Source organism: Muntiacus reevesi, chromosome 18 (genome assembly GCF_963930625.1).
Source record: "Muntiacus reevesi chromosome 18, mMunRee1.1, whole genome shotgun sequence".
Lineage (NCBI taxonomy): Eukaryota > Metazoa > Chordata > Mammalia > Artiodactyla > Cervidae > Muntiacus > Muntiacus reevesi.
The window spans coordinates 31,688,877-31,709,816 of record NC_089266.1 but is presented as its reverse complement, the minus strand read 5'-3'; the positions used below and the strand labels follow the sequence as shown (position 1 = coordinate 31,709,816).

The 20,940-nt window shown below is 46.4% G+C and overlaps 1 protein-coding gene across 1 annotated transcript in view; it reads left to right on the top strand.

The window, feature by feature from the left end:
• The window catches only part of DNAH9 (dynein axonemal heavy chain 9), a 282,174-nt gene that overhangs the window by 76,742 nt on the left and 184,492 nt on the right, over positions 1-20,940 (top strand). Inside the window, exons 20-26 of the mRNA XM_065908483.1 lie at positions 5,159-6,029; positions 9,512-9,642; positions 9,974-10,100; positions 12,322-12,474; positions 14,073-14,198; positions 17,186-17,425; positions 17,766-17,926. Of these exons, the coding sequence (XP_065764555.1) occupies positions 5,159-6,029; positions 9,512-9,642; positions 9,974-10,100; positions 12,322-12,474; positions 14,073-14,198; positions 17,186-17,425; positions 17,766-17,926 (1,809 nt within the window). The remainder of the gene's footprint in view (positions 1-5,158; positions 6,030-9,511; positions 9,643-9,973; positions 10,101-12,321; positions 12,475-14,072; positions 14,199-17,185; positions 17,426-17,765; positions 17,927-20,940) is intronic.

Below are 20,940 nucleotides of genomic sequence, written 5' to 3'. Positions count from 1 at the left end.
TGCAGAGAACAGAGTGGACCAAGGTAGACTCAAGGCAGGGGCTCCATGGAGATGGGGAGCAGGGGGATTGCAACAGCCCAGGTGAGAAGCAGGAGGCCTGAACTGAAGCCGTTGCGGTGAGCAGGGAGAGATGGATGTGAGGGACACTCAGGAGGGAGAATCGGGAGGATTGAGTGAATTATGGGAGCTGGAAGTTGTGTCCGACTCTTTTCAACCCCATGGACTGTGACCCGTCAGTCTCTTCTGTCTATGGGATTCTCCAGGCAAGAATACTGGAGTGGGTAGCCATTCTCTTCTCCAGGGGTTCTTCCCAATGCAGGGATCAAACCTGGGTCTCTTGCATTGCAGACAGATTCTTTTACCGTCTGATCCACCAGGGACAGATCCAAGCGTAATTCTCTGTCTTCTGTCTGGACCATTAAGTGGAAGGGGGTATGTTTTGCTGCTCCTTAGATGGGACCATGGGATGGGAAAGGTCACCAGGTCAGAAGGAACAGGCTGAGTTACAATGCCCTTAGGGTTTCAAGCACAGGGGTGTCACTGCGCCTTATATGTGCAGTTATGGGGCTGAGGTTGATGTTTACCAGCTGCTCACGTCCCAAGAAATCATTTAAGTCACTTATTCCTCTTTCTGTCTGTACCCACATCTAGGGCAGGCCCGAATCCCTTTTTTCAAGATCATACACATGAGCACCCTATTTCCATTTCTCTTAATTATAGCTTTGCTCATCCAGACTTTCCAGGCATTTCTCTTTTAGATTAAAATACTTGTGCATTATTATTTCAATTTCAAAGACTAACTACACCCTTTTCCCTCCTATTAGTTTCTTGTTCTCACATTGTATTGTTCCCCCAGGCTTTGGAGAACTGCTTCAAGTTTATTAGGTGCATTAATCAGGTCTGTGAATATCCTGACAGTTTGCACCAGAGCTTTGAAATGGGAAGCGGGCTATTTGCTTCCCTGTCTGGAGGTTCCTTTCACTACTTAGGTCAAATTAACTTTTATATGTGCTCAGCTATAGGGAATGAATGTCAGCAGATTCAAACCATAAACAAAAATTATGCCACAGAGCAAATGAAGTTTGGAATAGGTTTGACAAATGATCACCTCTTACAAATATTTGAGGATTCAATATTGATTCAAGGATGTTCATAGGCACTGTGGAAAGAAGTGTTAGGAAGATCATTTATTATTTTCTGTGCCTACCCCTCCAACACTTTGATAACTCCTGTCTTACCTACTATTTCTGAACTATACTCCATTAATAAATTAAACAGAATGTGGGTTTTTAGAATCTGTTTGATATATACTAACACCAAGAAGCCAAGTTCACTTTCCCCATTCACTCTAGTCAAGATAAAAGGTAGAACCAACACGTTCCAACAATTAGTCTTCGAAAGAATGTGCGGAAGGAACCTTCATGCTGGGTAATCTTTCCTGATGGCTCACTTGCTGTGAGGATGTTACATTCCTTTCCTTCTAATTCTTTCTCTACTGCTCTCATAGAGGAGAAAGCTCCTTGCCTATACGGACAGATGGCCCTCTTCAACTCTGAGAACTCCAGGCCCTTCTGAAGCCCTCGCTGGCTGGACAACAGTGAACATACACGATGGTATTCAGTCTTAAGACGAAAATCCATCACCAGAGCATGCCAGCCAAAACTATTTAGATGGAACAAGCAAGAATCAAACATAGCAAGCATCAATGTTAATCTGACACTAATTTAATGATATGCATAACTGTTATTGTGTTGCATGGCAATTAGGCTTAAGTGGTGAGCAGTTCAGGTAAATGACTTTAATTAGGATTACTTTCCATCCGTCAAGTCAAATATTTCCAGAGACAGTTGAGAGAAGAGGCAGTTCAAGGAAAGGTTCTTGCATGACATCATCTTCCCACCAAACAACACACACACACACTCACACGGACACACACACAGTTGCAAGAAATGGCCAATTCTCTAGTCCTTCCTTTTCCCTCTCAACTTCTTTATATTGGACTCCACCATTCCCTAGTCTAATTTTAGAGAAAAATGGTGTTCACACTTAAATCGTGGTATCCCCAATATCTGGGGCTTCTCAGGTGGCACTAGTAGTAAAGAACCTGCCTGCCAATGCCGGTGACGTAAGAGATGCAGTTTCGATCCCTTGGTTGGGAAGATCCCCTGGAGGAGGGCATGGCAACCCACTGCAGTATTCGTGCCTGGAGAATCCCATGGACCAAGGAGCCTGGCTGGCTACAGTCCATGGGGTTGCATGGAGTAGGGCACAACTGACTTAGCATGCACATATGCATCCCCAATATCTAGCCACCCCTCAAGCACACAGAAACAGGAAGACCTGAGACTGGTGATGGGAAGAAAGGGTACAGGGAGGCTAGGGAAGGAAAACCAGAGGCTCCTTGAAGGTTGTTCTGGGTGCTCCTGACCCATATCAGTTCAGTTCAGTTCAGTCGCTCAGTCATGTCCGACTCTTTGTGACCCCATGAATTGCAGCACACCAGGCCTCCCTGTCCATCACCAACTCCCAGAGTTTACTCAAACTCATGCCCATCGAGTCGGTGATGCCAACCAGCCATCTCATCCTCTGTCATCCCCTTTTCCTCCTCCCAATCCCTCCCAGCATCAGGGTCTTTTCCAAAGAGTCAACTCTTCACATGAGGTGGCCAAAGTACTGGAGTTTCAGCTCCAGCATCAGTCCTTCCAATGAACACCCAGGACTGATCTCCTTTAGGATGGACTGGTTGGATCTCCTTGTAGTCCAAGGGACTCTCAAGAGTCTTCTCCAACACCACAGTTCAAAAGCATCAATTTTTCGGAGCTCAGCTTTCTTCACAGTCCAACTCTCACATCCATACATGACCAATGGAAAAACCATAGCCTTGACCAGACGGACCTTTGTTGACAAAGTAATGTCTCTGCCTTTTAATATGCTATCTAGGTTGGTCATAACTTTCCTTCCAAGGAGTAAACGTCTTTTAATTTCATGGCTGCAGTGATTTTGGAGCCCAAAAAAATAAAGTCTGACACTGTTTCCACTGTCTCCCCATCTATTTCCCATGAGGTGATAGGACCAGATTCCATGATCTTAGTTTTCTGATTGTTGAGCTTTAAACCAACTTTTTCACTCTCCCCTTTCACTGTCATCAAGAGGCTTTTTAGTTCCTCTTCACACTCTGCCATAAGGTGGTATCATCTGCATATCTGAGGTTATTGATATTTCTCCCGGCAATCTTGATTCCAGCTTGTGCTTCTTCCAACCCAGCGTTTCTCATGATGTACTCTGCATATAAGTTAAATAAGCATGGGAACCTGTGAATGAGCAGTTCTTACATCAGAGAAGAGGTTCTGCCAGGAATGTGGGTTGAAGGGGCCAGACCATAAAGGGGGTTCATGGGGTGAGGACCAGGAGCAGCAAGGGAGTCCTGAACATGGGGAGAAGAAGAGGAGGAAAGATGAACTTGAGCTGTAAAGTTCGATGTAGTTTTACAGGAGTCAAGTGCAGAACCAGAGGTCACTGCGGGACACAAGAGGAGACGGGGCCACTTGAAGGAGGAGCTTGAGAGACGTGGAGCCTGACGGGAAGCACACAGTTCGGGAAGGCCATGCAGCGCAGGCCCGTGGTCAGGACTTTGTGCTCATGCGTCAGGGTCCCTCTGAGTGGTTCTCCCACCCAGAGGCACTGCTTCCTGAAGGTGATGCAGGCCATTAGTGTGAACCTCACCACAGAGAAGGAAGCCAACCCGGGGAATCTGGAAAATGCTGTTACCTGCTATTTACAATAGCCAGAACATGGAAGCAACCTAGATGTCCATCAACAGGTGAATGGATAAAGAAGCTATGGTACATATGTGTTAGTCGCTCAGTTGTGTCTGACTCTTTGTGAACCCATGGACTGTAGCCTGCCAGACTCTTCTATCCATGGAATTCTACAGGCAAGAATACTGGAGTGGGTAGCCATTCCCTTCTCCAGGGGATCTTCCTGACCCAGGGATCAAACCCACGTCTCTTATGTCTCCTGTTTTGCAGGCAGATTCTTTACCACCTGAGACCCCAGGGAAGCCCCAATGGAATATTACTCAGCCATAAAAAGGAATGCATTTCTCTGATAATGAGTGATGTTGAGCATCTTTTCATGTGTTTGTTAGCCATCTGTATGTCTTCTTTGGAGAAATGTCTGTTTAGATCTTTGGCCCATTAAATATTAGCCTCCAACAAATAAAAATAAATGGGAAAAAAAAGGAATGCATTTGAGTCAGTTCTGGTGAGGTCAATGAACCTACAGCCTGTTATACTAAGTGGAATAAGTCAGAAAGAGAAAAACAAATATTGTATATTAATGCATATATATGGAATCTAGGAAAATGGTACTGATGAACCTATTTGCAAGGCAGGAATAGAGACTCAGACATAGAGAATAGATTTATGGACACAGCCGGGGAAGGAGAGGCTAGGGTGAATTGAGGCAGTAGCATTGAAATACATACATTACTGTGTGTAAAGCAGATACTGCCTGGCGTGACCTTCACCTTCACAGCCTCTGCAGTAACAGGACAATGCTCTTTTGTGTCAAGTGGGCTGGACACCAACAAGTGAAACAGAGTCTAAGGGGAGCGCAAACAAACGGTTATCCCCCCCTCAAACAAACGGTTATCCCCAGTGACCTGGGGAGGTGAGGAGTATTTTTATTACCCTCTCAGATGTAGAGGGCTTCTCTGATGGTTCAGTGGGTAAAGAATCCGCCTGCAATGCAGGAGACACGGGAGATGCAGGTTCAGTCCCTGAGTTGGGAAGATTCCCTGGAGTAGGAAAGGGCAACCCACTCCAGTAGTCTTGCCTGAAAAATCCCATGGACAGAGGAGCCTGATGGGCTACAGTCCAAAGGGTTGCAAAGAATCGGACATGACTGAGCACACATGGGTGTAGAACAGATCCAGACATGACGTTCCTCTTGAATCATCCTTCCTCCTGCTGGTTATGCTCATCCCACTCTGACCAACCCTGACTATCTTTCCTTCGCAAGCTTTGGTGAACATCCCTGCTCTTTGCTAAAACACTAAGGATTTAAAGGTTCAAGCTACCATGGCTCTGGTGATTCCAGGAGATGGTCCCTGAGTTCTTCCACTGATGAAGGGGAAATGCTGTGTCTTGTCTTGTAGGTTTGATAGCACTGACCCTCATCAGACACTGGATGCCTGGCACTTGGAGACCCAGCAGATGGAGTCCACCATGGCCTCCATTTCCGCGTCCGCCAGCTTGTTTGAAGTCACCGTCCCTGACTATAAGCAGCTGCAGCAGTGCAGGAAGGAGGCGTGCCGGCTGAAGGAGCTCTGGGACACGATCGGGATGGTGACCTCCAGCATCCATGCCTGGGAGACCACCAGGTGGAAGGATATCGACGTGGAGGCCATGGACTTGGAGTGCAAAAAGTTCGCCAGGAACATCCGGAACCTCGACAAGGAGGTCAGGGCCTGGGAGGCCTTCACAGGCCTGGAGAGCACCGTGCTGGACACCCTGACCTCCCTGAGGGCTGTGGCCGAGCTGCAGAACCCGGCCATCCGGGAGCGGCACTGGAGGCAGCTGATGCAGGCCACGGGTGTGACCTTCACCATGGATGAGAGCACCACCCTGGCCCACCTCCTGCAGCTGCAGCTGCATCACTTTGAAGACGAGGTCCGGGGCATCGTGGACAGAGCCGTGAAAGAGCTGGGCATGGAGCAGGTGCTGAAGGAGCTGCAGACCACCTGGGCTGGCATGGAATTCCAGTACGAGCCCCACCCACGAACCTGTGTGCCCCTGCTACAGTCCGACGAGGACCTCATCGAGGTTCTGGAGGATAACCAGGTCCAGCTTCAGAACCTGATGGTGTCCAAGCACATTGCCTTCTTCCTGGAGGACGTGTCAGGCTGGCAGAAGAAGCTGTCTACTGCCGACGCCGTCATCTCCATCTGGTATGACGTGCAGCGCACGTGGTCTCACCTAGAAAGCATATTCATCGGATCTGAAGATATCCGGGCTCAGCTGCCCCAGGTACCTGCTACAGAAACCCTGCTCCCTCTGTTCCCTACTCCAAGCCAAGGGACAATCCCCCAGCCCCTGCATCCTCTAGACCATTCCTTCTCTGCCTCCCTGCCTTGGCTTCACCCAGGGGCATCTCCAACAATCATAGACCTTTCAAGACACCAAAAGCCAGGCATAGGGAAAGAGAGAAGGTAAAATGCATGCCAGACAGCTTGTTCTTGGGCTTCCCTGGTGGCTCAGTGGTAAAGAATCCCCGGAGACCTGGGTTCAATCCCTGGATTGGGAAGATCCCCTCGAGGAGGAAATGGCAACCCATTCCAGTATTCTTTCCTGGGAAATCCCATGGACAGAGGAGACTGGTGGGCTACAGTCCATGGGTTCTCAGAGTGAGACTTGACTTAGCAACTAAACAGCAACAAACAATTTGTCCTTAGATGGATAGGAAAAAGAAAGAGAACCTGGTTTAAAAAACAGAAGAAGTGTACTGGGGAAAGGAGGTCTGAAATAGAAGCTGCCCTTGTGTTGCTCTACCCACAGTGTGGGTACTGACTGGGAAGCAGCATCATTTCCAGGCAAGCTTGAGTTCCTTCTCTGCAACGAGCTATTCTGTAAACCTCCGGCCTGTGCTAGCAGGCTTAAACACTAGTCTTCAGCTAAGTACTAAATGAGGAATTTCTCTAAGATATGCATTCTTCTTATTACTACCTTTCTAATTTGTTTGCCCCTTCTAATTGTCCTAATTAATGTGCCATTGATGTACGCTCTCTCTCAGTGGACTCATTTAAAAAAAGATTTTTGCAGACTTATTCCATATCCCACTCCAGTATTCTGGCCTGGAAAATTCCATGGACAGAGGAGCCTGATGGGCTACAGTCCATGGGGTTGCAAAGAGTCAGACACAACTGAGCGAATAACACTTCAATATCCCTCAGCACAGTGAGTTCTTTGCTTGCAAATTAGTTTGATTCCAAAATGTCACATGTTTTCCAGACCTTGTTTCAGAGTTAAAGCACATTCTATCAAATCATATTTTTCCAGCTCATCCCACAAAAGCACATTTAGTATAATGACGCAGATAAAAGTTTGTACATCTGCAATGAAAAATAACAGAATAATTCCACTGTAGCTACTGTCATGAAACAAAATCAAATAAGCCAGATTTTATTCGTCTCCAATGCTAATGATTGAAGAAGGGCAGGTTTGATGAGAAGTGGGGGAGAACGTAGGTAGAGACTTTTGCAGGCATTTTAAAAGAGGCATTTGAGAATTTCAATAAAAAATAATAAATAATTCATATCATTAACTTCTCAGGTTTATGTGTAAAATGTGTAAATACATTTGTCTTCTTTGTAGTGACAGTATGGTAACAAAGAAATACCACAAATTAGTCATCATATTACACCCTAACTAGTAAATATTTTCATTCACTATGAATGTTTTCCACCTTTTGTTCACATATATACATGTTTTAACACAATTGCTCTCAGGATAGTTACAATTTTCCAGTCAGTACTTTTCATTTCAAACATTTATGTCAGATATTTCTGATGTGTGTGTATGCTCAGTTGCTCAGTAATGTCCTAACTGTTTGTGACCCTATAGACTGTAGCCTTTCAGGTTCCTTTGTCTGTGGGGTTCTCCAGGCAAGAATACTGGAGTGGATTGCCATTTCCTACTCCAGGGAATCTTCTTGAACCAGGGATTGAAGCTGTGTCTCTTATGTCTCCTGCGTTGGCAGACAGATTCTTTACCACGGAGTCACCTGGGAAGTCCCTTGCTTCTGACCCTTCCTTTTTATTTATTTATCTTATTTTTGACTGTGCTGCGTGTTCACTGCCCTGCTTGTGCGTCCTCTAGTTGCGGTGCACAGGTTTCTCATTGTGGCGGATTCTCTGGTTGCAGAGTATGGGCTCTAGGCATTTGGGCTTCAGTAGTTGTGGCTCACAGGTTTGGTTGCCCCGAGGCACGTGGAATCTTCCTGGACCGGGGTTGGAACCCGTGTCCCCTGGACTGGCAGGCAGACTCCTATCCGCTGCACCACCAGGGAAATCTGATGATGATTCTATAAATTCTTAATAGTTTTTCATTTTTAACTGGTGAAAGATACCTCATTTAAGGAATCACAATTTAAGTCTTGATAGGAGAGAGGCCTGGGTCACAGAGGTCCCAGCAGACTGGGGCCAGCAGCCCAGGCTTGAGTCCACCCTCTCAAGGACCTTGGGGAAGTTACTTGAACTCTCAGTGCCCTGGTTTTCTCATCTGTAAACTGAGCCTAAGCCCGGTCCCTACATCCAGAAGTTCATTAAAGCTGAATGTCCAGCACATACCATTATGATTGGTGCTATGTAATCATAACCACACAAGCTCTCACCAGGTACCAGGTGTTGGGCTGAGGTGCTTTGCATTTAGTATTGTCTCAATCATTTCAACGACACTGTGAGAGTGTGTGTATTGGGGGAAAATGATAACATTTAATTACTTTTGACATCACGGGCTTCCCCAGTGTCCACCTGCCAATGCAGGAGACGTGAGTTTGAGCCCTGAGTCAAGAAGATCCCTTGGAGAAGGGAATGGCTACCCTCGCCAGTATTCTTGCCTGGAGGATGCCTTGGACGTAGGAACCTGGCAGGCCACAGTCCGTGGGGTCACAGAGATTTGGATGTGACTGAGCAACTGACACTTTCTCTTTCACTTTGACATCATCATAGCACCTTTGCTGCCGAAATGCTTACTTTGGTTATAGAAACTTTTGCTTGGACCCAGAAAGCACATAGGATCCACCATCTGCCTGACTTAGGAATTACACAGTTTACACCAACAGTTCTCAAAGTGTGGTCTGATGACCTCTGGCAAGGGGTCCCTGAGACCTTTCCAGGGGATCCTCGAGGTGAAAACTATCTTAATAATAATACTAAAATGGCATTTGCTGTTTTCACTCGTTCTTCTATGAGCATACGGTGGAATTTTCCAGAGGCCACATGGTGCGATATCACATACTGAATGCAGAAGCAGGGAAGAGGATCTGGCCATCCTCTAAGTCAGACATTAAAGAGATTTGGGGAAAAAAAAAAGTGCAGTGATGCCACTTTTTCCTCTAAGTTATGTTGTTTTGGAAGATATACTTATTTTGGACTAAAATATGTGTTATATTAAAATAAAGTGCTTATTACTGTAATTTTAAATGAATTGACAAATATTTTTTAATGTTTCTCACCTTTAGCTTCTAACGTAGAGTATGCATTGATAGATATAATATTACCTAATAAACGAAAGCTCTTTGCACTCCCCAGTAAGTTTTACAAACAGAAAGGGGTTTTAAGACCAAAATGTGTGAGAACCATTGATTCAAGCTAAAGGTATTTCCTCCTTTGGGCCTAATCTCTGTGTAACACAACCTAGGAGCAGTTTTCAAAAGCAGGCTTGGTACATGAGGATAGCTTCTTGGAGTTGGAAGGAGTGGGGGTTAATTTTTTCCACACTTTAATTTACAGGATTCTAAAAGATTTGAAGGCATCGACATAGACTTTAAAGAGTTAGCTTATGATGCTCGGAAAACTCCAAACGTAGTGGAAGCCACCAACAAGCCAGGTCTTTACGAGAAGCTGGAAGATATTCAGAGCAGGTGATGGTCGGTGTGCAGCTGCCTCTGTAGTGGAGAGGCTGTCTTTGTCTCTCCGGTCCTTACCTTCGCTAACTGCCCGAGTGAGAGAGTGAGCGTGTGTGTCTGGCCATGTGCCTTGATTTGCCCGTGTGCTTGCTTAATATGGGATATTGTTGGAGGTGTTTATTCTGATGGAAGTGTACTAGTAGGGGTGTATGCACATGCCCACAGATGTTCCATGCATACATCACTCCTGAGTGTAATTCACAGATCACACTCATTTGCATTTAGGTAACATCCACATGCCTGTGGATCCTGGCAAACCTAACAAGGAGATTCTCTGTGCCCTCAGGCTGTACCTGTGTGAGAAGGCCCTGGCGGAGTACCTGGACACCAAAAGGCTTGCCTTCCCCAGGTTTTACTTCCTCTCCTCTTCCGATCTTCTAGACATTCTTTCCAACGGCACAGCCCCTCAACAGGTAAGCAGGGGAGTGCTTGTAGAAACAGTCAGAAGGATTGAGATGCTCCAGCAGGAGAGTTTCAAGCTCCCCATTATGCCGCATTAAGCAGTGTGTCTATTTGACCTATGTTGCCATCAGCATGGTCCCTAACCTCATCTCTGGCTACATGCCTTTTTTTTTTTTTTTCCCTTAAACCTTTCTAGGTAGCCCAGTTTCTTTCCAGTTGGATCTCTGTAGAGATAAAAATTTAAATTAAATTTTTGAAAATTTCTATGTGCCTGGATCCTTGCTTTATCTTTCTCTAACACGATGAGGTTTTTGTTCCCTTTCTGAAAACTGGGGCTTTCACTATCTTGGAAGTGTTTTCTTTCAGTATACTTTTGCATAATATTTACTTTTTTTTAATGGGCCATTTTTAAAGTCTTTATTGAATTTGTTACAATATTGCTTCTGTTTTACGTTTTGGTTTCTTGGCCATGAGGCATGTGGGATTTTAGCTCCCTGACCAGGGATTGAACCCACACCGTCTGCATTGGAAGGCAAAGTCTTAACCACTGGACCACCCGAGAAATCTCTACTTAGTATTTCTGTTCTGGTTATGTGGATAATCTTTTCCCTCAGATTCATCATATTTCTGTAGGTTGAGATTATTATCTTCATCTATTCATACATACTTGTACATATTTATACACTTTTTTCTCTCTTAGTCCTCTTCCTTGGCATTCTTCCATGTCCCTCAGATTTATCCACCATATTTAATGTGTGTGTTTATTTGGTCCTTTTGTGTTGCTAACGCTGTTAAAAACTACACTGCCCCATTTGTTGTTTTCTTTATTTTTCTACCTCTACCAATTCTTCTTATCTTCTACCTCAAATTTGATAGAGTTCATGTTTCTTTCATTTAATTGAAAGCAAAACAAGGTGATATTTTTTCATCACTACTTCTGTTTCCTGTGTTAAGCTTCTAATATATATATATGCTCTTACTCTATTTCTTGAATCTGGCTTTCTCCTTCTTTTTAGTTGTGGGATAATTTCACTGGTCTTGTGTTAATTGTGGTTGTTGCTTTCATCCACTATTTGTTCTTGGATAAAGAAAGGTTCATCTCTATTATTTGTCCCAAGTCACTGGGTGGGATCTCCTCCAGCACCTTTAGTTTACTTCAGTGCTCTTAGAATTTCTCCCGCCATCTCATACGCGAGAGAGCTCATTGCCATAAATGTAAAGGTTAAAACTCACAGTTCTCAGGAGGCCCCTCTATTTCAAAAAAACTCTTCCTGGGGCAGCTTCCTGTTTGTCATTTCTTCTTCACCTGCTGTTCTTCTCACCTCAGGACCACACTGTGGTTCTGTCTGGCATCGTCCTAGGATTACTGCCCAAGGCATCACTGCCTCCGTATCATGAGATGCCATGCTTGGGAGAAGCTCCAGTACAACCAGGCTTTCTGCCTGCTGTGAGTTTGCTGGCCCTTGCCCTGGACCCACCAGAGTTGGTCTCCTGCCTCAAAGTGGTTCCTACAACTGAGTGACTTCTTCCACAGGCCATGGTCACCACTGCCCTTGATCCTCCAGATTTTGGCACATTAGCATTCATCTGTAGGCTCTCCTGTGCCTACCCTCCTGCTGCACAGCAGTGTTTTCTTGGGAAGAGGGCTTATGAATTAGTTATTGCTCCAGTCTGTTCCCATCCGTAGTAGATCAGGCAGAAATTAATTAAGCTTTTGTGGCTTCATTGGTTTGTAGTTAACACGTGTTGCCCACTAGATCTATATTCCCTTTTATCCAGTCCAACTAAATCCCAACTTCACATCTTCCTCATTCCCTAGCTTACTTCTAAACATTTGGTACCCAACACTTTAATGGTTGTCATAGGGTAGCCCTCTAAGCAATACAATAATAATAAATAGCTTCTAAGCAATAATCATTGGAAGAACTGATGCTGAAGCTGAAACTCCAATACTTTGGCCACCTCATGCAAGAGTTGACTCATTGGAAAAGACCCTGATGCTGAGAGGGATTGGGGGCAGGAGGAGAAGGGGACAACAGAGGATGAGATGGCTGGATGGCATCACCAACTCGATGGACATGAGTTTGAGTAAACTCCGGGAGTTGGTGACGGACAGGGAGGCCTGGCGTGCTACGATTCATGGGGTCGCAAAGAGTCGGACACGACTGAGCGACTGAACTGAACTGAAGCAATAATCATAAGTAACTTCCTGGACATGCTCTCCACTTGTAGGTTCAACGCCACCTTTCCAAACTCTTTGACAATATAGCCAAGATGCAGTTCCAGCTAGACGCCAGTGAGAAGCCAACCAAGACCAGCCTTGGCATGTACAGCAAGGAAGGAGAATATGTGGCCTTCAGCGAGCCCTGTGACTGCAGCGGGCAGGTAATGCATGCCCCTCTCTCTCAAGTGTCTGCAGTCAAGCATCACCCTTCAGAACAGCCTTTGTGACCTTGCACCAGAACTTGTCTCTGTGCCTGGGGATTGCCCAGACCTCTGACTTGAACTGACTTCGGAGCAGCTTCCAGCTCCCACTTTCCTCTCCCTGGGAAGGACACATGTCAATACCTATATATCTTCCTCGCTCAAAGACCTGTGCAGAGAGCAATAAAATGCACATAAACAACTCCCTGAGTCAACAAGAAAAGGGTTTGGAAATGATTAGCAGCACCAGGAGACTTCAACATGACAAGCCCTGGAGCACCCCACAGGGGAATCTGGGTCACTGACACCTTCCCTGGGAGAAAATGCCCTTTGAAATGAACCGTAAACCTGAGCATTCACTTCTCTGTACACATACACCTCCTACAGCCCTACCTGGTGGAGAGCCCACCACCGCCCTGCTCCAGAAACTTCCAGCTCCACATCTCCCCGGCACAGTTCAAGAAACACAAAACATGACACCCTTCTCTCCTTAACCCTTCCGCCCACCTTTCACCATCTTCACTAAAGCAGACAAGCCCTTCTTTGTTCATTATCCTACTGCATTTTTCTCTTTTGCTTCTTTTTTCTCTTCTCTTTCTTTCTCTTCCATTTCTTCTGTGCTGTTCTCAGTCATGTCCCACTCTTCACGACCCCAAGGACTGCAGCCCGCCAGGGTCCTCTGTCCATGGGATTTCCCAGGCAAGAATACTGGAGTGGATTGCCATTTCCTACTCCAGGGGATCTTCCTGACCCAGGGATCCAACTCAAGCCTTTTGAGTCTCCTGCATCGGCAGGTGTATTCTTTGCTTGGGAAGCCCCCGTTATCCTAAATATCAAAAGAAACATGGTCCCTGGGGTGCTAATCCAGTCCAGAGTAAAGCTTGGAGAAAAGGTCTTCAGAGTTCTAGAGTTCTACCTTCATCCAAATGCATCTTGGAAAGCAACTCTAGCATCTGAAAATGGACATTCTCAGTTTTATGAAAGGGACATTGGAGTTTGATTCAAACCTTGGGTGTTCTTTCTGTAGACTCAGAAAGCATTTAGTAGGAAAATATAATCCATGTGCACCGTGGACAAGGTCATGAGAATCCACTGATTTATTTACACTTCTGGGTCAGGAAGATCCCTTGTAGTAGGAAATGGCAACCCCCTCCAGTTTCCTTGCTCGGGAAATCCCGTAGACAGAGGAGCCTGGAGGGCTGCAGTCCTTGGGGTTCCAGTCAGACACGACTGAGCACGCAAGCACAATCCAGATGAAGATTTCCCCCTAATCTCTGGGGGGCAGTCTTGTCTCCCCAAAACCTGCTCCTCTGCTCTGTGGGTTCCAGTGGGCACACTGCCCCCCCCACCCCCCGTTGTTAATTGAGCCTTGGTCTCAGCTACCATTGCCCTGCGTTGCACAGACGAATGGTTTCCCTGTGCCTTCTGGCAACCATTTAGGGTTGCACATCTTGCCTGGGCTCATCTTCTTCACTGCCTCCATCTGAGTGGAAGAAAACATGTATCACTGAGCACATCTTCTTAGGAACCCCAAGTCTAACCCTAAGATCTTCTTCCAGGTAGAAATATGGCTGAACCACGTGCTGGCTCGCATGCAGGCCACGGTGAGGCACGAGATGACAGAAGGTGTAACCGCCTACGAAGAAAAGCCTAGGGAACAGTGGCTCTTTGACTACCCAGCTCAGGTATCCTCTGATCCATCCTCACCTGCTTTCCTCCTCCGTGACCTCTGTCAGCCTCCTGGGGGCTGCCAGGCTCACCCATGCTTCAGGGTCAGGAGAGGCTGCTCGGGAAGGGATCAGCGGGAGGGACCAGGGAATTGTCAGCCTTGACACGATTCAGCGGTTACCTCGGGGCATTAAGGGTTGTCCATTTTACTCCATTAGCTGCATACAGCAGGGAGAAAACAAAAACAATTCAACTCACTGAGCCAGCACTGAGCCTCCTTGTATGTGCCAAGCTCTTTGCTGAGCACAGGAGATACCAGCAGGAAACAAGGCAATGCAATCCCACCCTGATGGAGTTTACAGACTGGCGTGGAAGTCAGCCACCTAAAAATGGGACCTAGTGTGATGGTAAAGGACACTTGGGGTCCTCTGGGAGCTGGTTAATGGGGTCTGGGGATGACCCTCCTGAAGACATGATTCTAGGCTGAGGTTTGAAATAGGAGTTGGCAGGTGAAAGATAGAGGGTAACAGCGCCCACGTGTGGGAAAGAGTATGGACAAAGGCTCAGATGCAAGGGAGAGTCTAAGGTGTTTGAGGCATGAGTGTGGTTGAAGCAGGAGTAACAGGCGGAGGGAGCAAGGGACAGCAGATGGATTCGGGGGAGGAAACTGGGACACAGTTCTTATAGACCTTGCTTGGGAGTGATGTGATTCCAAGATATATCTAAGTCCTTTCCTGGGATCTCAGGAGGGTAATAAAAGAAAGAGGGGGAGCTAATGAGGTTATTTTCTAATGACCCTGGCTGCAATACACCATCCTCCCTTCGCTGTTAATGTGTAGGATTGGGCTGGCCGAGAAGTTCGTTTGGGTTTTTCTATAACATCCTACAGAAAACAAACTCTTTGGCCAACCCAATACTACTGTTGGTACATTTGGGGGTTACAGATATCTGGTGGTGACTGAAGCCCTAGGAGTTAGGTAAGATTGTGTGGACTGAGCTGAGGCTTCAGATCAAACCCACGAGCATCATCCAAAGGCTGTATAGTCAGAGGGAAACCAGGGCAGCAGAATGAGAAACAGTCCCTTTTCTGAGAGAAGGAACACCTGGCAATGATAATCATGGAAACTAAACCAGAAGGCGTTGATAGCAGGCGAGAGGTCAGTTATGCCACACACGTCTAAGAGGTCAAGCAAAGTAAAGAGGCTAAGGAACATCCACGACCTTGGCGAGGCCATCTCAGTGAAGTGGTAGAGAAGAGCTCACACTGCCGGTAGCTGAGAAGGGAGAAGAAGGCGGGAAATGTTGACAGTGGGTGTAGACAGAGCAGAGAAATAAGCCAGTGCTGCAGAAGGGAAGGGGCCTTCCAGGTGGCGCTAGTGGTAAAGAACCCACCTGCCAAGCAGGAGACGTGGGTTCAATCCCTGGTCGGGAAGATCCCCAGGAGAAGGAGATGATAATCCACTCCAATATTCTTGCCTGGGAAATCCCACGGACAGAGGAACCTGGTGGGCTACAGGAGTTGCAAATATAATTGCACATCACATTCAGACCATTCTGACAAGATCACACTGCAGGAGGAACCTCTAAAAAAAATCCAACGTGTCTAAATCCAAAGGCAAAAAAAAAAAAACAGGTAAATTCAATAATGGTACTTTATACTACAGCAGAATTCTCTGCTTCACGAAGTGAATAATTCCCACCAGGATTCCTTGTTTGCCTCAATCAGAATTTTGAGGCACGAAAATGTGTTTCTTCCTGCATTCTGACAGATTCATCTAGAGCAGTGTCTCCTGAGCCAAGGGGGACCACAGAGGATCAGTGTCTCTAAGTTCCTCACCATGCAGAATCAAAATTATGCATTTTCCATATTAAATCTTCTGTTTCTCAGCAAGCAGAAGAAAGGTGCATTTAAATCGCTTTTTCCATTTACTTACTTTGAATCTCTGAAGAATACACATCAAAGTGGTGGTGTTGTTGGTGGCTCAGTCGTGTCCAACTCTCTGCGACCCCATGGACCGTAGCCCATCAGGCTCCTTTGTCCGTGGGATTTTTTTTAGGTAAGAATACTGGAGTGGGTTGCCATTTCCTTCTCCAACAAATCAAAGTGACCACATTGAATTTCAGTGTCATTCTTCCTGACCTGCGAAGAGTAGACTTTTCAAAGTTAGAGACACAGATGTAAGAACGGACACGTGGACGGGAGGGAGAAGTGGGCCCGGAAGGGGAGAGTGGGATGAATGGGGAGATTAGGATTGACATGTATACACTGGCATGTGTAACATAAGCAGCTAGTGGGAAGCCGCTGGATAGCACAGGGAGATCAGCCCTGGGCTCTGTGACGACCAAGAGAGGGTGGGATGTGGGGTCCAAGATGGAGGAGATACATGTATGCATATTCCTGATGATTCACTTCATTGTACAGCAGAGACTAACACATGTCGTAAAGCAATCAGACTCCAATTTAAAAGAAAGAGCAGGCCTTTCAAAGTTATAAGTTTGAAGAGATTTGTAAAGATATAGTGTAAATACTATGGGCAAGAAGAAATCTGCCACACATAATTCAGCAGTGGCTCACTCAACTAGAATACTTCAACTCTAAGGGGTTCCAGAAGAACAGAGCAAAGACTGAGTATCATTGAGATGTCCAATCAAGACTTTGTTACCCTCCCAGGCACAGGAAAGTTGCTGTGGCCTGAGAATCTAAAACAGAAAGATCAGTGTAGCAATTTCTAAAAGCTACTGACATTGACCCAAATGAGCCTTTAGCTGTTCTCAACCAAATGGTACATTTTTCAAGAAAGGACTCTCCCCACTTGTATTGTACCCAGTTTCTATCTCCAAGGACTTAGAAACACATGTTCAAGGGAACAGTGCTGGTGGAAGAGGGGGGGAAGGGATGTCCATCACCCACACGATTATATTCTCAGCCCCTGCTGTGTGAGAGTGGGCTGGTTTGAGAGACAGTCCTGGTCATGGCTTTACTGAGCAACTCTTGGTGCCGTAGGTGGCCCTGACCTGTACCCAGATCTGGTGGACCACAGAGGTGGGCATGGCATTTGCAAGGCTGGAGGAAGGCTATGAGAATGCCATGAAGGACTATTACAAGAAGCAAGTGGCCCAGCTCAAAACGCTCATCACCATGCTCATTGGCCAGCTGTCCAAGGGGGACCGGCAGAAGATCATGACCATATGCACCATCGATGTCCATGCCCGGGACGTGGTGGCCAAGATGATTGCTCAGAAAGTGAGTCCCGGACTCTCAAGAGTACTGCTCTTTGTGGGTACCTATACCACAAGTATTGGGGTTTGGGAGAAGTTTACGTGGCCAAAACACAGGGGCTCCAAACTGCACCCGTCAGGGATCTCGGAGGGGACCAAGGTGGCTGCTCCTCCCTTTAACCCCCAGCAAAAGAGCATCATCCAAGTGGCTCGTGCCTTCTGTGCCATTCTGGGCAGTGTGCTGCTCCCCTGAACGGCGCACAACACCCGGGTCACCCCGAGCCCTGTGAATTCTGTGGCCATGGGGCCACCTCCTACCTGGCGAATCTTGGATTTACCAACCTACTCTGCCACTCCCTCTTTAGGTAGATAACGCCCAGGCCTTCCTCTGGCTGTCCCAGCTAAGGCATCGATGGGACGACGAGGCCAAACACTGCTTCGCCAACATCTGTGATGCCCAGTTTCTCTACTCCTATGAGTACCTGGGGAATACCCCTCGCCTGGTGATCACGCCTCTGACAGACAGGTGAGTACCAGCATCACCCACTGACGGAGGAGCCTTCTGCTGTCTGGCTCTCACCGTCCACGGTCACTTGCTATTTGTCCACAAGGCTGCAGGGGGAGGGCCAGGCTTAACCCAACAGATGGAAAATAAACTGAAATGGCATAGGACAGAACCCTTATCAGAGCAAACCCCAGAGCAAATCGGTGAGCCATGATTGTGTTTTAACATTTATTCATTTGGTTGCCTTGGGTCCTAGTTGTGGCATGCAAGATCTTTCGTTGTGGGGCACAGATTCTCTAGTTTTGGCACACAGGCTCCGGAGCGCATGGGCTCAGTGGTTATGCCAGGTGTACTAATAGTCCCTGGAAATGCAGAGATCACTGAAACTTAAACTCCAGTTTTATTGAGGGAAATAAGACATGTGTAGATAAAAATTTCAGAAGTGTAAGGGGAAGGATTTCCCTGGTGGTCCAGTGGTTGGGACTCTGTGCTGCCAAGGAAGGGGGCTCAGTTTCGATCCCTGATTGGCGAACTATGATTCTGCATGTTGCACTGCACGACCAAAAAAAACAAAAGTTTAAAAAAATCATGCCGAAGAATTGATGCATTTGAACTGTGGTGTTGGAGAAGACTCTTGAGAGTCCCTTGGACAGCAAGGTAATCAAATCAGTCAATCCTGAAAGAAATCAGTCCTGAATATTCATTGGAAGGACTGATGCTGAAGCTGAAGCTTCAATACTCTGGCTACCTGATGAGAAAAACTGACTCACTGGAAAAGACCCTGATACTGGGAAAGACTGATGGCAGGAGGAGAAGGGGACGACAGAATATGAGATGGTTGGATGGCATCACTGACTTGATGGACATGAATTTGAACAAACTCATGGAGATGGTAAAGGACAGGGAAGCCTGGTGGGCTGCAGTCTATGGGGTCGCAAAGAGCCAGACATGACTGAGTGACTGAACTGATTGAAATAAATAGCACAGGGAAAACATGCAAGGCCATAGTACAGAATAGGGCACAAAGCCGTTCCCTACAAACTTCCAAGTAAGTGATGTCTGAGCACAGAGGGTCTCAACCACTGCAGGAAGAAGAGGGCCAGGAACACGTCAGGGAAGAGCAGTATCTGATCTGGACCCTGAAGGGTGTGTAGGACTCTAGTAGGATTTCCGTTCATTGTAGGACGACTGACAGGGTATCCATGAAATTGTATGGAAAGCTGTGCACGTGTCACCCTTTCTATTGAAAAGATACATTGTTGTCGTTCAGTCGCTCAATCATGTCCGACTCATTGTGACCCCATGGACTGCAGCGTGTCAGGCTCCCCTGTCCTCCACTGTTTCCCGGAGTTTGCTCAAATTCATATCCATTGAGTCGGTGATGCTATCTAACCATCTCGTCTTCTGTCACCCCCTTCTCCTTTTGCCATGAGTTGGATCTACAGCATTCATTAATTGTTAAAGTGGTCTGGGATGTCCCAAAGGTGAAGGACTACTGATCAGCATTCTCGAGTTTTGTGGGCAAAGATGTGGATATGGGAAAATTCAAGGCATGTTCCTGGAAGAGGGACTTTGGGGGAAGTAGTCAGGAATGAGCCTGGTAAGATGGGTAAGAGTCTAACTGTGAAATGTGAAAATCATATTTTTTTATCCAGTAAGGAGTGATTAACTATTGAAACTTTTTCATCAGAGGAGTAAAAAAGGATGAAAACTTATTTTATAAAGATTCATCTGACAAAAGAATGTGGGCAAAGGAGAGAGAGGACAGGGAGATAAGGTCATGATCCATGTGAGAAATGGTATATTAATTCTGCAGAGATTTCTATAAATTCTGTTAAATGCTGGTGCCCTTTCCCCTCATAATTCCACTGAACATTAAATCTCTTCTTCTGCAAAAAGACCTGCATATCTGAGTCACTGGCTCACCCAGAATAAGCGACCTGTAGGTAATGAAGACATGGTCATAAATTATGATGGTTAAAGTGGCCAAATAGAATCTGTGCCCTCTTTTACTTAATTTTCTCTCTGCCTATTTTAAGTATTATCGCCTGTATTCTGGCTAAATCCTCAGATATATTTCCAAATAGCAATTAGTGAAATTGTAATCACTCTGCTCGTGGAATGAATAGGGGTGTGGGAACTTCAAAGTCACTGGAGGTCCCAGCATGATCTATAGAAGAAAACCTTCTGGTCTATCTCCGCTCCCCCCCATGCTTTTCATTTTTTAAATTCATCTTCCACCCAGAGTCCCACTCAAACCACTTATTTACTCTTGCATCTCTCTGTTTCATGGGAGCCTATAGAGGTCACATCACTGTCCCTGGGTGCTCCCCACTGCATTTAGACTAAACTCTGAATTCCTTGCAGAACATAGTAATTCCTGCCAACCACCCTGATGCCTCACACCCTGCAGTCCAGCCACACTGGCCTCCTCTGTGTTCCTCGATCCCTTTAAGTTCATTTCAAGGTACAGCCTTGAACACGTGTGGTCCCTTCTGTCTGGACTGCTCTTCCCTATGCTTTCTGTTCCACTGTCACCCTCTCATCCTTTCTTGTTCTGCTCTTCACTCTGAGGAGACCTTCCATGATCACTCTTTCTAAAAGACAGCCTCTCCCACCTTTCAAACACAGGCACACACACACACATACCCATACACACATAAATAACATTATGGATTCCCCCATTTATCCTCTCCCTAAGGGCTTCCCTAGTAGCTCAGCTGATAAAGAATCTGCCTGCAATGCAGGAGACCTGGTTTGATTCCTGGGATGGGAAGATCCACTGGAGAAGTGATAGCCTACCTACTCCGTATTCTTGGCCTTCCCTGTTGGCTCAGCTGGTAAAGAATCTTCCTGCAATGCAACAGACCTGGGTTTGATCCCTGGGTTGAGAAGATTCCCTGGAGAAGGGAAAGGCAACCCACTCCAGTGTTCTGGGCCTGGAGAATTCCATGGACTGCATAGTGCGTGGGGTCACAAAGAGTCAGACACTACTGAGCAACTTTCACTTTCACTTTTCAACATCTCCCACATTC